The sequence below is a fragment of the Nicotiana tabacum genome, chromosome 19 (genome assembly GCF_000715075.1).
Source record: "Nicotiana tabacum cultivar K326 chromosome 19, ASM71507v2, whole genome shotgun sequence".
NCBI lineage: Eukaryota > Viridiplantae > Streptophyta > Magnoliopsida > Solanales > Solanaceae > Nicotiana > Nicotiana tabacum.
Genome location: NC_134098.1, coordinates 49,492,538 through 49,511,113, shown reverse-complemented (window position 1 = coordinate 49,511,113; position 18,576 = coordinate 49,492,538). Strand labels below are relative to the sequence as shown.

Sequence of the window (18,576 nt, the reverse complement as noted above, 5' to 3'; positions counted from 1 at the left end):
TTAACCACCCATAGTTTCAAGTGAGTTCATGTATTATATTATTTAGCAGTTTCATTATTTTCTGAAGGTAAAAATAATTAATTTTTTCGAAGCGGGTTCAACTAAACAGTTTTGGGTCCGCCCCTGGTTGGTGGTGCTGGTTTAATTGGACAATGGTTTTGGAATCAAGCATGACAAACCTTTGGCGCCTTTATCACAGTGGAAGAAAACTTCTTCATCAACGTATTTGCCAACAATTCAAACATTCTTCTCCATTCTAAAAATTACCGTCAACTTCAAACTTTCCCAGTGAATCACAGCAAAAATATAGGCTATTTTCAAGCTTCACAGAAGCTGAAAACTCTATATCCAACTATATTTCCTACACAAAGCTCCTTTCACTGCTTTCCCAAACAAAGTCTTTGAACCCAGGTTTTCAAATCCAAGATCATTTAACCAAAATTGGATTATCAAATGATAGTAAACATATGAAACCACTTAATTAGCTTTTATTTAAAATGAGGTACTTTTGACTATGCATGGAAACTGATCGATGAAAGTCCTGAACCAGATTTGGTTTCTTGGTCATCTTTGATATCTGGATCTACCCAGAATGGTTTTGGTAAAGATGTTATCTGGGCTTTCTTCAAAATGCATTCTTGGGGTCTTAAATGTAATGAATTTGTTGGGTTTTTTCTAAAGGGTATGAATAGAGGTACCTCTTGGATTGTATTTCTTCATCTTATTCTTTTATTGCCTACAAATTTAGAGTCTTGGCATCATTTTTCTAACATGAAAAATCTGAATTCTTCTACTCTCTTTTATATATTGTTCCATTATGTAATATGACAATTATTTTGTCAAATGGAGTCCATCTCACATAAGTATAAAGATCTTTGCAAAGTGTAGACTTTGTTAGCAATATTCTTTGGGACCCAAAAATATTGCATTGTGTGTTGGACATCATTTGCACAAGTTGTATCTCTTCTTTTACATCTAAGAGGTCAAAGACTTTTTTGCCTATAAAAGGGAAGGCCATTAGTTCATTTTAGACACACCAACAAGATTTCAGTTTTCATTTCTTGTTTCTTCCTTTCTTCCTTTATTAAAAGTGTTTTGTATGAGAGTTAAGTGTTGGGAAGCACTTGTGTGAACCCTTTCTTTGGAGTGATCTTGTGAGGTTATTCTCTTAGGTTATTTGGGATTAATTAGAGTGTTTACTCTAATTTTGTACTCGTTTTTGTACTCTTATTATTATAGTAAATTGCTCCTCTCCGCTTGTGAACGTAGGTCATTTTGACAGAATCACGTTAAATTTGTGTCTTCTTTATCTACTTTAATTGTCGTTGTTATCAACTTCAATTGTCTTTGTTATTGTCATTATACCGTTGTTTGGCTATATTCCGCACTACCCGGGTTCCCAATCCTAACAAATTGGTATCAGAGCCGAATCTAACAGGGTTAGTTTCAATAGCCAAAAATGACTCTAACAAAGACCTATATTGAGAAATTTGACCACAGTGCAAACTTCGGAATGTGGCAATTAAAGATGGAAGCTATCCTAATTCAGGATGGCTTAGACTTGGCGTTGCAAGGAAAGAAGAAGAAGCCGGATAAAATGACGGACGAGGAGTTTGCCATCATAGACAAAAAGGCAAAAGCAAGTATCATTTTAAATCTCTCAAATGAGGTTTTACGTGAAGTTTCTGTAGAAACCACAGCTAAAGGCATGTGGGAAAAATTGAAAACCTTATATATTTTCTCCTTAGAAAATAGACTTTACCTGAAGCAGAAGCTTTATACAATTCGTATGGGTGAAGGTACCTCTATTCTCTCTCATCTTGACACTTTTGATTCCATTCTTATGGATTTGAGTAATATAGATGCTGAAATTAAAGATGAGGATCAAGCCGTGTTACTGCTTTGTTCTCTACCACAATCTTTTAAGCATATAAGAGATACTATGCTTTATGCAAAGGATAATATCTCTTATAAGGATATTAAATCTATCTTAAAATCAAAAGAACAGATAGATAGTGATATTACTGGGGAAGATAGTGGAACTCAAGCGGAAGTTGGTTTGTTTGTTAGGGGCAAATCCGACTCCATATGCAGATATAATAATTTACAGTGTCGCTATTGTCATAAGAAATGTCACAATATATCTGAATGCTATAAACTGAAAAATAAAGAAAAGCACAAAGAAAGAAAAAATGAGCACAAAAATACTGACACCGCCGAAGCTAGTGTAGCAACTGATGAGATTGAGGGAACTATATTTTTTAGCAACTGAAACTAGTTTCAGATTAGACAATGAGTGGATTTTAGATTTCGGTTGTTCATATCATATGTGTCCTAGCAGGGACTTGTTTTCTACATATGATTCAGTTGTAGATGGAGTTGTCCAATTGGGTAACAATGTTACCTGCAACGTTATTGGCAAAGGTACAATTCGGGTCAGAATGCACGATGATGTGGTGAGAACTCTCACCGATGTTAGATATGTTCCTGAGTTGAAGAAAAATCTCATCTCTCTAGGCACTTTAGAATCCCTTGGGTGCAAATTCACTGGTGAAGGTGGAGTTCTGAAAATTTTTCAAGGTGCTCGTTTGATCATGAAAGCACACAGATCTGATTCGTTGTATACTTTATTGGGATCCACTGTTATAGGCCCTACTACAGTTTCGGTATCTGATTTTGATGGCATTAAATTTTGACATATGCCCATTGGAGCTTTTGCGGAGAAGGTGGAGCAAATTTACTATATCATCCAAAATTAGGCCAAGGTGGAGATTTGTAATATGGCCATTATTTTGTCAAATGGAGTCCATCTCACATAAGCATAAGCATCTTTGCAAAGTGTAGACTTTGTTGGCAATATTCTTTGGGACCCAAAAATATTGCATTGTGTGTTGGACATCATTTGCATAAGTTGTATCTCTTCTTTTACACCTAAGAGGTCAAAAACTTTTTTGCCTATAAAAGGGAAGGCCATTAGTTCATTTTAGACACGCCAACAAGACTTGAGTCTTCATTTCTTGTTTCTTCCTTTCTTCCTTTATTAAGAGTGTTTTGTATGAGAGTTAAGTGTTGGGAAGCACTTGTGTGAACCCTTTCTTTGGAGTGATCTTGTGAGGTTATTCTCTTAGGGTATTTAGGATTAATTAGAGTGTTTACTCTAATTTTGTACTCTCTTTTGTAACTCTTATTGTTATAGTAAATTGCTCTTCTCCGTTTGTGGACGTAGGTCACTTTGACCGAACTACGTTAAATTTGTGTCTTCTTTATCTACTTTAATTGTCGTTGTTATCAACTTCAATTGTCTTTGTTATTGTCATTATACCGTTGTTTGGCTATATTCCGCACTACCCGGGTTTCCGATCCTAACACATTATTTTTTAAATAAACATAAGTGTAAAGTATAATTTGCTCCGTTTGTTGAGTTCATTTGTAATGCCGCTATCACATAATAGTTATTCCATTCTTTCGTGGGATTAATTAATCCAAAACCTTAGTCAACAGTGAGAGTATTAAATTACATACACGAAATTTGTGGGCTCGGAATTTTTTTATGTTTTGTAGAACTAATGTTTATTTGCTTTTCTGATTTTCTGGTTTCGAACGCAGACTAACAAAATAATAGGTTCGGAGACGTCACTACAAGTGGTTTCACTGGACGTTACCTATTGCAATTGGTTTACATGGATTTCCAAAAGCCTGGCCGTTGCTAAGGTTGTTTTCTACTATTAAGAATGGTCTTATGGGTGGTTAACTATGATTTTTGAAAGTTCCATTTTCTGTCGACCAAAGTCTAGTTAATAAAGTCAAAGAAGAACGACATGGTTTATTATGAAAAGCATTTTATGGAGTGGATTGAGTGTATAAATATATTTTGGAGTTCGTCCTCTACTTTTTCTTTTGAAAAGGAAATTTTCTTGGCCTTCTCTAAAATTATTGGGTGGAACTGTACGGTGTGATGCCACATGAGGCTCTGGAATGTTTATAAGTGCTATTTGGTATTTGTTAGTGTTGATATTCCAAAAGTTTCCAATTGGAAAGAAACGATTTTGATGGCATAACTAATAAATCATTCATGGAACATTTGTCTTTTCTGCTTAAGGACTTGATTATTAAATATTTATGTAGTGTTCAAAAGGGATAAAAGACTGGAACAACAGTTCTGGTGAAATTGAGAAGGAGAATTTTGCAAAGAAAATGGATCGACAGTATGATAAGTGTCTCGATTATGGGTGTTATCAATGTGGAAGAATTAGCTGTGTTGGTAATTGTGACTCTTGTCAAATTCTGTTTTCCCACTGTGTCTTCTGTCGATATGCCTTATGGCAAATGGTCCATCAATTGGGTTTGTTTTTCCTGATTTGACTAAGAAACGGCATTATGACGCCTATTCGAAACTCAACTGACAAATATGAAAGATGCTCGTTGGAACAATTTCGTATTGAGTTTTCTTTAAAATTAATTTTTGTTTATTGGAGTTTTTGAGGAAAAAGCAAAGAAAACACTTTTCCATTCTGTTCCAAATTGATTTTTATTGGATTAAAGTAATCTTGCCTTTTGAGCCATAATAAAAAAGAAGGCACCATTCTCTTCTCGAGTCATTGATGTAGAATGAGGAAAAGAGGACAAAAAACTTTTTACAGAAACATATGTTGCTTCATGTGTTGCCAGCATTGGCTTCATCGGTGCCAAAATTGTTTCTTGGAGACAATTATTTTGTTTCGAATATGTAAATATCGGTTCATATAATGGAGGAATTAGTAAATTGGTTGTTAAAAGTCCTTTGGACAAGTTCTCCTTCAGGGAAGTAAGACTTAAAATTAGGCTTACTTGAAAATATTCTTGAGACCATGAATATATATGTACAAATGTACATATACTTGTTTGATTAGAGTAAGAGATCCAACTGTTTAACTGTTATAATGGTTTAGTTGGAAAGCCATTTGAAAAGAAAAGTTAAAACCCTAGTGATTTTCTACTCCCGTTTTAGAGATTAAATTTTTCGTGATTTTCTACCCTACTTCGAGATTAAAATTTGCGTGATTTTCTACTCGATCTTTGAGATTAAAGTCCTCGTGATTTTCTACTCCGATTTATTACTCGGTTTGAAGATTAAAAGTTTCACTGTTTATTAAATCTGGTTGTGTCAAATATTACTCGTTTTGAAGATTAAAAACTTCACCGTTTATTAATTCTGGTTGTGTCAGATATTACTCGTTTTGAAGATTAAAAACTTCACCGTTTATTAATTCTGACTATGTCGTGACACAAACAATAGTTCTTGTGGTTGACTCTACAAAGTAAAAGGGGCGGTGAATGTGAATCTCCTTTTTTGAAGAAATATGTTTGGAATATGGTATTATCCATCAAACGACAGCCCCTTAGTCACCGCAATCTAATGGAATTGCAGAAAGAAAGAATAAAATGTTAAAGGAAATGATGAATGCCTTGTTGATAAGTTTTGGTTTACCTTAGAACTTGTGGGGGGGAAAATTATTCTTACAGCTAACCGAATACTCAGTCGAGTTCCCCATAGCAAGACGCAATCCATTCCATATGAAAAATGGAATCGAAGGAAGCCCAACTTAAATATTTTAAAGTGTGGGGGTGCTTAGCTAAAGTGTAAGTTCCTAAACCCAAAATGGTAAAGATCGGACCAGAAATTATTGATTGCGTTTTCATAGGATATGCAATAAATAGTAAGGCATATCATTTTCTGATTCATAAATCAGAAAATTCCGACATTCATATTAATACGGTAATCGAATCAGATAATGCTGAATTCTTTGAGAATATTTATCCGTATAAAAAGGAATGTGAATCGTCTAGTGAAATATCTAAACGATCCCGGAAAGAAGCAAAGAAAAGTACACCTAATGAGGCGAATCCAAGACGTAGCCAACGTCAAAGGACAACTACTTCCATTGGATCAAATTTTCTGACATTTTTGTTGGAAAATGAGCTTCAAACTTTGAAAGAAGTTATGTCTTCCTCGGAAAGAAACGGCCAATAGTGAAATAGAATCCATATTGAACAATCATACTTGGAAATTGGTTGATCTTCCTCCCGGTAACAAACTGTTAGGTTCTTAATGGATTTTTAAAAGGAAAATGAAAGATTATGGCACTATTGACATGTATAAGACAAGACTTATTGTCAAAGGGTATAGACAATAAAAAGATCTTGACTATTTTAACACGTACTCGACGGTTATGAGTATGACGTACATATGAATGTTAGTAGCATTGGCTACAGTGTATGGTTTTGAAATCCATTAAATAGATGTGAAGACAAAATAATATTGTCAAATGGTTTCAAAGTTAATGAGTGTAAACAAATGTATTTACGTTAAGAATACTTTAAATCATATAGTCATTATTTGATTATATGTGGATGATATGTCGATGAAATATTAAAAAATGTGGGGGCTTTTAGCTTATGCATGACAAAAGCCAATGTTAGACGTAATGTCTAAATGATATAATTTTCGAACCCTATCCATCCTTAGTGGACATTGATATGACAGTCGGTGAATTCCCTACTTGTTAAGTCTTAGTGATGACTAGTGATGAAACTACAAATTTGAAAGTTATTTATGTGCCTTTCCAGAAATGATTTGTTCTTTCTTGAACATTTATAATATTTAGCTCTTTTATGAACGGGTGTCACCTGGAAGGTTGTGACTTTTCATGAAAAATGTATTTGTATGTTTGGTATAAACATGACCGTTCATGAACGAATGTATTAATACGTTGGTGTATAATTAGGTGAACCAACTGATGAACATAACCAAAAATCCATTGCAAGTTGGATTTGTTTCATGAATGAAAGTGCTATAATTTGCATATCATATAGACGCATGAATAAATAGCATACAAATGCTTGAAAATGGCGGAGTGATTGCGAAATGTGTTATATATTAAAAGGTTGTGGCCACAACTGATGCCAATTATTCCAGCTGTTGTTATAATATACTATTGCTACATTAAGTGTAGTCAATAATCTGATATGCAATAGAAAGTCGAGACGTATTAGTATACGACATAAGGAAGTTCGCATTGAACTGTCATGACAATAAAATGAGTTTTGGGATATTTAATATATATCCATGACTATGCATTGCACTATAATAAGTATCCTATGAGTATTGAGGGGTATAGTGATGCAAATTGGATAAACGGATCAACCTAAACTAAATCCACAAGTGGATATATTTTTACCATCAGTGCAGGAGCAGTGTCTTGAAAATCGTCCAAACAAACATACATTGCCGCTCTACAATGAAGGCTGAGTTTATAGCCTTAGACAAGGCCGGTGAAGAAGTTGAATGGCTTCGGAATTTCTTGAAGAAATTTCATCTTAGTCCAAAATATTGGCACCCATATGCATACATTGCGATGGTCAAGCGGCAATAGGAAGGGCTGGGAGCATTATGTATAACGAAAATCTTGTCAAAAACGACAAAGATATAAACCGTTAGGCAACTACTCTCTAGGGGAATTATCATAATTAACTATGTGAAGTCAAGCGATAATGTGTCGGATCCATTTACAAAAAGCCTAACTAGAGAGGTAATTGAAAGATCATCGAGGAGAATTGGACTATGGCCGAGAACAAGTCATTGTGGCGGTAACTCTACCTAGAAGACTGGAGATCCAAAGATCTAGGTTCAAGGAGCTCAAACAAAGTCATTAATGACTGTTCAACATTGTCAAATAAAAAATTCTTTTTGGTCCATTCTCGTGATGAGACAATGTTTAGTACCAAGGATAAAACGTTAAGGCTTTTTAATGGGTTTTAAGCTTGATACAGGGTATATCAAATAGTGTATCTACGGGATAACAAGTTTAGGAATCACCTATGTAAGTGTGAAGTGTTAGCCACTTCAAGGAGAGTTCTGTAAGGCCAATTCTCTATGCACTTATGAAACCAGGCGGTGTTCATGGCTGAAACGAACATAACTATGAGAACCAAACACGGTTAAGGGTTGATTGTGTGACTTATGGTTGTCTAGGTATACACCAAAGTTCGACGGTTCAAAGATATCAAATCTACCGATTGACCGAGTATATCCGACACAAGTTCACTACGGAAAGTTCAAAGGGAAACCTACTTATCCAGATGCGATTAATCCTTACTTGCGAATCACACAATTTTTATGCATGTTTTTTTAAATATGGTCATTCCCCATTCATGTGGGGGATTGTTGGGTTTTTTCTAAAGGGTGTGAATGGGAAATGGAAGAGGCACCTCTTGGATTGCACCTCTTCATCTTACCCTTTCATTGTCTATAAATTTAGAGGCTTGGCCTCATTTTTCTGACATGAAAAATCTGAAATCTTCTCCTCTTTTTTCTACATTGTTGCATTATTTTCTAAATAAGTATAAGTGTCAAGTGTGATTTGCTCCGTTTGTTGAGTTCGCTGAAGTTATGTGATTTGTAGTGCCGTTATCACAGAATAGTTATTCTGTTCTATCCTGGGAGGTATTAATCCAAAACCTTGGGCAACAGTGAGGGGATTAAATTCCTTAATGACACACAAGAAACTTGTGGGCTCGGAATTATTTTATGTTTTGTAGAACTAACGTTTATTTTTTGCTTTTCTGATTTTCTGGTTTCGAACACAGACTACTAACAGAATTCACTTTTCCTAGTGTGCTTAAGGCATGTTCTATTGAGAAGGAACTTCTGTTAGGAAAGCAGCTTCATGGGATTGTTGTGGTGACAGGGTTTGAGTTTGATGTTTTCGTCGCAAATACTTTGGCTGTTATGTATGCTAAATGTGGCGAGCTTTTTTGATTCTAGGTTGTTGTTTGAGGAAATTCCCGAGAAAAATGTTATTTCTTGGAATGCTTTGTTTTCTTGTTACACACAAAATGCTTTTTTCAGTGAGGCAATGTGTATGTTTCATGACATGATTGGTAGTGAAGTTATGCCTGGTGAGTATAGTTTATCCAATATACTGAATGCTTCTACTGGTTTAGGAGATATTGTTCAAGGAAAGAAAATTCATGGATTTTGGTAAAGCTTGGTTATGATTCTGATCCTTTCTCGTCTAATGCCACTTGTCGACATGTATGCCAAAGGGGGAGATCTTAAGGATGCAATTACAGTTTTTGAGTGAAATGCGATAGCCTGACATTGTTTCATGGAATGCTATTATAGCTGGTTGTTTTCTTCATGAATGTCACCCGCAGGCTTTAGACATGTTGAATCAACTGAGAGAGGTCTGGAATTTTCCCTAATATGTTCACTTTATCAAGTGCTCTCAAGGCTTGTGCTGCATTGGAGCTTCCAGAATATGGTAAAGGGTTACATTCTCTTTTGATAAAAGAAATATATCATATTGGATCCATTCGTAAGTGTTGGTCTTATTGGTATGTATTGCAAGCGTGATTTGACCAAGGATGCGAGTTTGATCTGATGCCCGAGAAGGATTTAATTGCATTGAATGTTATGATCTCTGGTTACTCACAGAATGAGGAAGACAATGAATGTCTAGACCTTTTTGTTCAGAAGTACAACCAAGGAACTAGATCTGACCAGACAAGTTTACTTGCCATCCTCAACTTTGCTGCTGGCTTGCAGGCTGCTAATGTGAAACGAGTACATGTACTTTCTATGAAGTCAGGATTTCAGTGTTGATGACACATTTGTCATAAACAGTCTTGTTGATTCTTATGGAAAATGTAGCCTGCTGGATGACGCAACTAGAACTTTTGACGAGTGCCCTATATGGGATTTGCCATCTTTTACCTCTCTTATAACCGCTTATGCTCTATATGGCCAAGGTGAAGATGCTATGAAACTCTACCTGAAGTTGCAAGATATGGGATTCAAGCCAGATTCATTTGTTTGCAGTTCTCTCCTAAATGAATGTGCAAATCTATCAGCATATGAATATGGGAAACAAATACATGCTCATGTATTGAAATAGGGGTGCAGGCACCTTATGTCAAGCGGTGTCACCTGACACCGCTTCGTCAAAATTTCTCGTCAATATGTATATATAGATAATAAGAAAAATACAAATATTTGATATAAATATAAAAAATGACACTGCATATCGTTATAGTAATTTATGTTCACTTTTTCAAATGTTGACACCGCTTACAAAAATTCTTGCGTCTGCCACTGTATTGAAATATGGGTTCATGTCAGATGTATTTGCTGGTAATTCCCTAGTGAACATGTATGCCAAATGTGGAAGTATAGAGGATGCTAACCGTGCTTTCACTGAGGTTCCCTAAGAAAGGCATTGTTTCATGGTCATGGACATGCAAAAGAGGCGCTTCATTTATTTGGCGAGATGCTGAATGATGGCGTATCTCCCAATCACATAACATTGGTTAGTGTCCTTTGTGCATGTAACCATGCTGGCTTAGTTGCAGAAGCCAAGAAGTATTTTGACACAATGATAGATTTAATTTGAGATTGAACCAACTCAAGAGCATTATGCCTGCATGATCAATGTCCTTGGGCGGGCAGGAAAACTAGATGACACTATTAATCTCATAAATAAGCTGCCTTTTGAAGCTAATGCATCTGTCTGGGGTGCTCTTTTGGGTGCTGCAAGAATCCATAAGAGGTAAGAGGTAGGGCAATGTGCTGCTGAGATGCTTTTTAATCTTGAACCAGAGAAATCTGGCACTCATGTTCTTCTTGCAAACATTTATGCATCAGTTGGGTTGTGGGAAAATGTTGCAAAAGTAAGAAGACTGATGAAAGACAGTAGAGTGAAAAAGGAACCTGGGATGAGTTGGATTGAGGTCAAAGATAGTGTTTATACATTTATAGTGGGAGACAGAAGCCATTCTAGAAGTGAAGATATATATGCCAAATTGGAGGAGTTGGGACAATTAATGACTAAAGCTGGTTATGTTCCAATGGTAGAGATTGATCTCCATGATGTGGAAAAGAGACAAAAAGAAATTCTTCTCTCCTACCATTGTGAGAAACTAGCTATTGCATTTGGGCTGATTGTTACACCTCCTGGTGCTCTTATTAGAGTGAAGAAGAACCTCCGGATATGTTTGGACTGCCATACAGTTTTCAAGTTCATTTGTAAAATTGTCTCTAGAGAGATCATTATTAGAGTATTAACCTATTACACCATTTTAAGGACGTTTCTTGTTCATGTGGTGATTATTGGTAGCACTTGAAGGATTAACTCTTTCATTTGGCTAGAAGATCCTGCCACTGAGCAAGTTTATACTTTCTAATTCGCCTGGAGCTGATAAGAGGTAGGTTGAAACCTTTAGACCAAAAAAACTTGTTTCTTGTTTCCTTTTTCCCTTATCTTCCCTTTAACAGCTTCTGTGTATGTTCAACTTGTCCCTGTCACTTATGGAATATTTAGCTTTTGGGGGATATCCTGCTAACTGTGTCACTAATTATCTGAATACCTTTTCTCAGTAATATGAACACCTCGTCCTTACTTAAGATTTTGATGGGGGCATATCTCAATTCCTTATTGGCACAAAAACTTACTATATCTTGTGATGATAGCGACAATAACCTGACGAATCATGGTTATCTTGTAAACTGTCCTCCTAGAAAAGTCTAACAGTAACTCTCTTATAATATTTTAAAAAGAAAATACAAAAATAGTTACAATTTTAATTGTAAAATCTTGTGCAGATTCAGTTTCCTTTTTGATGCATCTATTGCAAAAATACCAGAGTGCATAGATATGTGTCACATGTGTGTTTATGTAACACAGAAAGAGACATTCATACTTTTGCATTTATTGCTACTGCTCAACATATGTTCGTATTGGGAAATGGTAACTCAATATGATAAAGGTAAAGAAGCATATCTTGAAAAGTAAAGTCTAACTGTTGCAGATAAGTAATCTGTAATTCTGTATCAGTAGTTGCATTTGGCTTTGCGAAATTGCATCTTATTTTTTATTATCTTTGTCTAACCTGATGTGCAATGTTTTCCTCTTGCTTCCGCTTAAGAAAATAAAATAAATATTGATGTACAAGTTACATGATATTTAAATTTGCAAAGGATGTGCTTGCCAAATTCCATTGTCTTTGTTAGACATGGATGAATTGAAGTTATATGATGGGTTCCATGAATGTATAGAACTTAATGAAAAAGGATGATAGTTTTTGTTTCTTTCTTTGGTAGGCTGATGCTGCAGGTCTCCACAATCTCCAGTATCAAAAATCAATAACTATAGTTCAACAGTTAGATGCCAGAAACGTAAGTTGCATGATCTTGAAGGCAAAAGGAAAGAATTATGGGACAGTGAAGCTTCTTATGATTACTTCTTGGTTACGTTAAATCGGCTCTGGAATCAGCAGGATAGTGAAGCTTCTTATGATTACTTCTTGGTTACGTTAAATCGGCCCTGGAATCAGCTAACTTCTTTATTCATCCTAATAGTGTGGTGTCTGAATGGCCTAAAAAACCTAACTTGTGATTTGCGTCGTTTGATGGTCTTCTAAGTGATCTGATTCTTCTTGGAGCACACAGTGTGGCAGATCAATTTGCTTTGCAAAGCTTGGATCATCTAGATGATTCTCGAGGTTGGCTGTTAGAAGTATATGTGAATTTGGTTTTATGTATTATCCTGAAACTTCAATGGAGAAAAGATAAGCTCTTGTGCATTGTTGTGAGAATAATTTATTGATTTCTAAAATCATTTAGGTTCAATTCTATCATGTCCCACGGAGGAGATATTCCTGTGTAGGCTGTTGAAAACCAATGTTTGGCAGTTCCAATGCCAAATCTATTGTGAATATCAGAGAAGCTCTTGATCTGTGTCAATCTTTATCTTGGAAGATGCTATTGATGCTCAGCGAATTAAAACAGAAATTTTTTCTCTTGTTTTGGAAGGAGAGCCATCAGCACAAGGTAGTAACCTGGAAAGACCTTGATGTGGTCCTACGTTTCTACTCTTTATTCTGTGATTACTTTGCAAGTTTTAGTCATCTTCGGGATTTATTTTTTACTATGTACAGATGTGGTGCTTGAATCAGGTCAAAACTGATTATTTGCCATCATTCAAATTTTCAGATGCCATCATTCTCTTAAGTAAGGTCGATGCTACGATGAAAGAGGAGGCTAATTGTCTCCATCAAGTGATTGATGTTCTTCATTTCAAACACAAAGAATAGGCTGATGCAATTGGAGTTTGTCGTCAAAGCCATTCACTGCTTCAATCTGAGTTAACATGCCTTGAAGGTATTTGCAACATTCCTTTATTTCATGCATTGACACAATTTTTTGAGGTGTGTACGTATATGAGAGCTCTAAAGTACAATCAGTATTCTGACTTATAGTCAACATTGATATCAAATTGTAGAGACGTACTTATGTGGCTGTTGGAATTGGTATATGATGTTTATCTTCAACCATGTATGTTGGCATGGAATTGAAAGCTAAGAGCTCCAAATAGAAAACCCGTATCATCAGTTACCGTCCAGCCAACTTATACAAAGAGCTGTGCCTGCTACAGAGTGGCAACCTGCTTCTGAGTCAAACTCAATGTCCCAGGCAGATGAAGGTTTATGTCAAGAAGGTAAGATGAATGCATATTCGCAATCAATGTCACTACATCTTTGAGTTGCTGCATCCTAGCTTCTAGCTCATTATATTACCGAGTTTAGCTAGGATTTGACTCTATATACTTTTCTCCAGGGGAAACAAAATCTGTCTACCTGAGGAATTTGCCGTCCACCGTACTAATCTAGATTCTTTGCTAGAGTTTAAGAACTTTGGGAAGAATAAGCAGGATGGAGTATTCTTGAAAAAGCGCAAAGTAGTTTTTGTAAAGATATGGCACTTGGGCCTAACTCAACCCCAAAAGCTAGCTAATTAGGGGAGGATTGCCCAAGTCTATATAAGGAGACCACCAGTCCATTCCCCAACCAATGTGGGACTCTAGCCCACTCTAACAGTTTTTTTTTTCCCATTGTCAATATTATATGCTTCAATTGTCTTGCATGCTCTAATATTTCGATTGCAATTGATGGGCAGGATATCAGCATTTGCTATATCTTTGTTGAGTTTGAATACCTCCAGGGTGTCCAAAATGCAATTAAGATATGAACTTTGAAAATTTGAAATCACGATTCATTGATTTGTTGTGTGTTTTCGTGGAGGATTTTGAGTTGCATTTCTAGTTGTTGGTAAAAGCTGCTCTTATTTTTTTCTTTACCTTCTGTCCTGTATGATTCTCAGCAGATTGTTCACTCAATCTTAATTTTGGCTAGCTTTCTAGCATTAAATCGCATGTGTAAGGTCCGCGTTTGAAATATTTCTGATCACATAGATCGATGATCTTTTATTTAATGGTTGTGGAACTTGCTATCAGTAGATAAAACATTTTCTGAAGCAATATGATGCAGTTAGTTGTCTTGAGTAATAGTTGTAATTGGAAGGTGTACTTCCATGAATTATTGCCACAATCTCATATTCAGACATTACTTTGTTATCTCATCCTTTGTATACCTAGTATATGATGCTTTCTCTTTCTTGTTCTTAGACATTACCCATACAGTTAGCTGGAAGGCAAGTCTACATTGAGGAAAGTAGATCAATCAGCAATGGTGTTTCTCGTGGAGGTAGTCTGTACCTTAAAATTAATTTCAATTTCACATTGCGCCTGCGGTACTTATATCTCTTTATGCTTTTCTTAGAGATTTGTTCTACCTTTTGCTTGCTTGAGTAGTTCTTTGGTTGAACCAATTACCATTATCCTTGTATGCGGGATATAATATCTTGGTCATGAGTTAGCCTGTGTACGAAGATTTCCTGTTTCATTTGGATTGATATGACAGTACTTCACCTCCCAAATATGTTTGTTTGGTTATCAACTAACTGGAGGTACTGTGGATTTTCCATTTTATTGGCTTGCGAGTTTTTTTATTGTATAAAAGGGAAATCTTATTAAGATACTAAGTACCAGTACAATGCTTGATCTTTCTAGGGTACATAGTTCCTTTTAAGATCAGTTTCAAAGTTAAGCTTCGCAAAAACAGGAGGTACAACATGAAACGCAAAAAAAAAAAAAAAAAAAAAAAATCGTTGAATTGCATCTTCCTTTCTTCCTTCCTTAGCTACGCAGACTGCTACCTTGTTTGCTTCTGTGTAAATATGCCATACCTGAAATCCTCCTAGCCTAGATAGTAGGAACCTGCAGTCATCAATCAGATTAGTATAACAAGTATTACCTTCTTTTATCATGTCAATCACTTCTCTGGAGTCATGTTTCAGTTTGTAGCCGATGGAATTGATGCCTTAATGCTATTTCTTGACCTTCTCTTAGAGCTCTTAATTTTGCATGTGTATTTGTTATGTTCTTTTTTCTTATGGTTATTTGTTATGTAGGAGATAGATTTGGATTATCCCAAAAGCCAGCTACCATTACTGTTTCTGAATACACCACTCAAACCCCCTCTGCCTTAGAAGCCCCGTCAATATTAAGTTTAATCCAGCCTGTATCTGGAGGTTGCCACCTTATTTGTTTTAAGATTGTAGTCCTTAGAAGTATTATTTCCTATTAAGGCTCAAAAAAAGTCAGGCTCTTGATAAAACGTGGTTTGTGAGTTACTTTAGTACTACTCTACATGTGTTTGCTGGATTTATGAAGAATTCAAACTTATCAAAGAAAAAGAAGAGAAGATTTCAATGATTACGAGCAGAGCACCATCAAAGAATATTTTAGTAACTGCACTATCTGCTGCTTTTTGCATGCATGTTTTGACCCTCTGTTTAACATATTCTTCCACAACTGCCTTGATCAGGAAGGCAAAGAGGTAAAGGAGGATGTTCCAGGATTGAAATTTTCAGAGGGGAAGCAATCAAGGCAATGGTTTTCGTGGCACATCATAATATAAGAGTATGACTTACCAACCTGAAAAACTAAATTTTGGCAGGGGATGATAAGGAATGTGGCTCAGTGTTCTTTCTTTCTGATGGTATGGTCTTCTCATGGAAGGAATTAGATAAATCTCAGTGTTTTTTTATTGGGCACCGAATGCATCCAGAATAAATTTTTGCTCTTTCTCCTATAGTCACAGTTAACGCTAATTTCTTCTTACAATATGGTACTACAATCCAAGATGAAATACTGTTATTTTGATTGTTCAATGCAAGCTTTTCAGAATGTGTTGAGCAAAGCTAAATGGTATGGTGGTGATATCAAGCGGCTTCCTCGTAATCCATGCCCCCCAATTCTCCTGATTGTAATATGGTATTAAACATGTAAGCTTTGCAAGCAATGAAAGTGGCGAGGAAATTGTCAATATAATCGCTTAGCACAATTGGAGTTTGAAGAGTGCTTCTGTTTCACCATTCACAGGGTTAGTCAGTCAACCACGACAGCAGAAGAAATACAGAAGTCCTGTGCATCAGTTTTATTACTACCTTAGAGGCTAAATTACAGGTTCTTCCTAATTGCTCACTAAGCTTCAGCTAATACTGCTGTTAAATATTTGAATGAACAATGATTTTCTTTCAAGTCAAGCAGTTATAGAGGTTGTAGCTACGGTATGCAGCATTGGTGGCGCTTGTATATCATCATTCTCATCTTCTTCATCTTCCATCTCCCAGAGGAAATTAGCATAAGCTGCATGTATGTGGCTGTCAACACATCAAAGATGAAGAGGTCAGTTCTTGAAATAAATAACAACGTTCTTGAATTGTATTTCTATAATACAGTTTATTCTCAGTAGTGTATGAGAAGCGAACCTGTCACTAGAGGCAGCTTGAACTGCTCTTTCAAAATAGCTCGTGGCTCTATCTTCATCGCGGTGAAGCTCCCATATTAGTTTAGCGTACTGTGAAAGAATTTCACCATCACTTGGATCTGCTAAAATAGCTCTTGAGTAGTATTCCTCTGCCCCTTTAAGATCTTTCTTTGTCTGCCCCAACATTAGCAAGAGCAAAGTTAGCTATTGTGGATTCAGATGCCTGTAAAGATGCTAAACAAGAGTAGCTTGAGGAAGGATAAAGACTCACCTGGTATAAAAAGTTGGCATAATTTCTCAAGAATAGGGAATTGCCAGGATTCTCTTCCAACATCCTCTTGTAATGCTCTTCTATGTGGAGCCCCTGGCTATCGCCACCACCTTCCCTATCGAAGGCTACTGGCCGATAACCACCTCCTCCTCCGGCGCCCCAGCCTCCATAGAGGCCACCATCATCAAAACAACCAATATCAGCAACCCCAATTCCTCTTGCTAGGTACATTTCTTCTCTGCCTTCAACAATTTCTAACTTTGAATTTTGACTCACATAACTCATTTCCTCTTTTACACCATTAGTTCCCAAACTGGACTGCCTACTAATGTAATCAAAGTCATCATCTTCATCATCGCTGTCGTCGTCCGAATGAAGCACCCTTGAATTGTGAATGTTGAAAGATGGAATGGTTTCCAAGAATGCTTTGTGGGGTTTACGTGCAAGCATCTTGGGTGGTTTTGAGAGGCTAAACTCATCAACTTCTTCAGTTGAGGCTTTTGCTAATTCTTCCAAGTTCCCTTCAGATTGAGCTCTTCTAAAACCATTAGATGATAATTGTCTGCCATTACTGAGCTCAGAAACTGAAGGAGAGATGGAAGAGTTGGGAGGGTATAAACTCTTGGTGTAATTCTGATATCCACCATGGTTACATGAGAGTTTGGTGTAACTATGGTAAATGGAATTGGGTGTGTGATTAGGGGTTAAATCAGAGTGCTGATGGTGGTGGTGATTGCTTGGACTCTCTGAGAGTAAAGATCTAAGAAGTGGTGTTGATGAACTCCTTAACATCATTTTTCTTTTCTTGTTTGAGTGTAAAACAAAGATTCAACCTTTTTGATGTGATTACAAAGTTCCTGTGGAGAAGAGAAAAGATTTAGGCATAAACTGACAAACCCCAAAAGGAAAAATCAATAGAAGAAGAACAAAGAGAGACGTACCTCAAATGAGCATTCTTGAAAATCTTCTGGACCAATAATCTTGCTGGTGAAGAAATGACTCTTTATATAGAAAGAAAAGATTTTGACATAATAAATGGAAGATATTACAATATTGTTGGAATTGAAGAAAAAAAAGGAGTGGTGGAGAATGAAAGTTTCCAGCTAGCTTGCAAAAATATCAGATTTTGCTTATGCTTAATTATTATTTTAGCTGGAAAAGGTCAAGAGAGGTTGCTTTTTCACATGTGTGTTTGGGGTGATATCCTCCGTTGGTTACCAAAGAAAACAAATGTGATTTTGGCATTCATCTACAGCTTGGAATAACAAAAAATGAAGAGTTGTCCACTTATTTTCTTGGTTAGGACTAGGAAGGTAACAGGGTAAGAATAGTAGTCTGGCATTTTAGCATTTGAATATCCTGGCATTTAGCACGCTTTTCACCTATTTCACGTTACGCGTTGTACTGCTTAATTGATTAGTATGTTACTAACATATATAATCGTATACAAATTCTGCTGCAGGAATTTCTACAACAATTATTCACACGATTTGGCTCCAAGTCTCCATTTCAAATGTAATTTGAGAATATTGTTTTCGAAAACTAATTTTGTTGATACCTGTGAAAGCTAGGGAGAAATTGCCACCGTTGCTTTTTACCCC

The 18,576-nt window shown here is 36.2% G+C and overlaps 1 protein-coding gene, 1 long non-coding RNA gene and 1 pseudogene across 2 annotated transcripts; 2 read left to right on the top strand and 1 right to left on the bottom strand.

The window, feature by feature from the left end:
* Window positions 1-260: 260 nt before the first annotated feature.
* Window positions 261-11,153, top strand: LOC142173472 (pentatricopeptide repeat-containing protein At4g14850-like; annotated as a pseudogene).
* A 1,888-nt stretch (window positions 11,154-13,041) lies between these two features.
* On the top strand, window positions 13,042-16,586 carry LOC107789603 (uncharacterized). Its single transcript, XR_001648884.2, has 4 exons — window positions 13,042-13,195; window positions 13,317-13,532; window positions 14,499-14,577; window positions 15,760-16,586. It is a non-coding gene; the product is annotated as an uncharacterized LOC107789603 (long non-coding RNA).
* On the bottom strand, window positions 16,349-18,074 carry LOC107789602 (uncharacterized). The gene is made up of 4 exons (XM_016611439.2): window positions 17,917-18,074; window positions 16,976-17,832; window positions 16,706-16,878; window positions 16,349-16,597 (listed from the first exon to the last, which is right to left on the bottom strand). Exons 2-4 carry the CDS (start codon window positions 17,768-17,770, stop codon window positions 16,477-16,479), a joined length of 1,089 nt encoding a protein of 362 aa, XP_016466925.1. The 5' UTR covers window positions 17,771-17,832; window positions 17,917-18,074; the 3' UTR covers window positions 16,349-16,476.
* Between the last annotated feature and the right edge of the window lie 502 nt (window positions 18,075-18,576).

Excerpts from the sequence above, each read along its gene's own strand:
- LOC107789602 (XM_016611439.2), bottom strand. The coding sequence starts at position 17,770 with ATGATGTTAAGGAGTTCATCAACACCACTTCTTAGATCTTTACTCTCA. Across the intron at positions 16,879-16,975 it reads ATGCCAACTTTTTATACCAG|ACAAAGAAAGATCTTAAAGG; the intron begins GTGAGTCTTTAT and ends ATGTTGGGGCAG. Across the intron at positions 16,598-16,705 it reads CAAGCTGCCTCTAGTGACAG|CCACATACATGCAGCTTATG; the intron begins GTTCGCTTCTCA and ends ATGTGTTGACAG.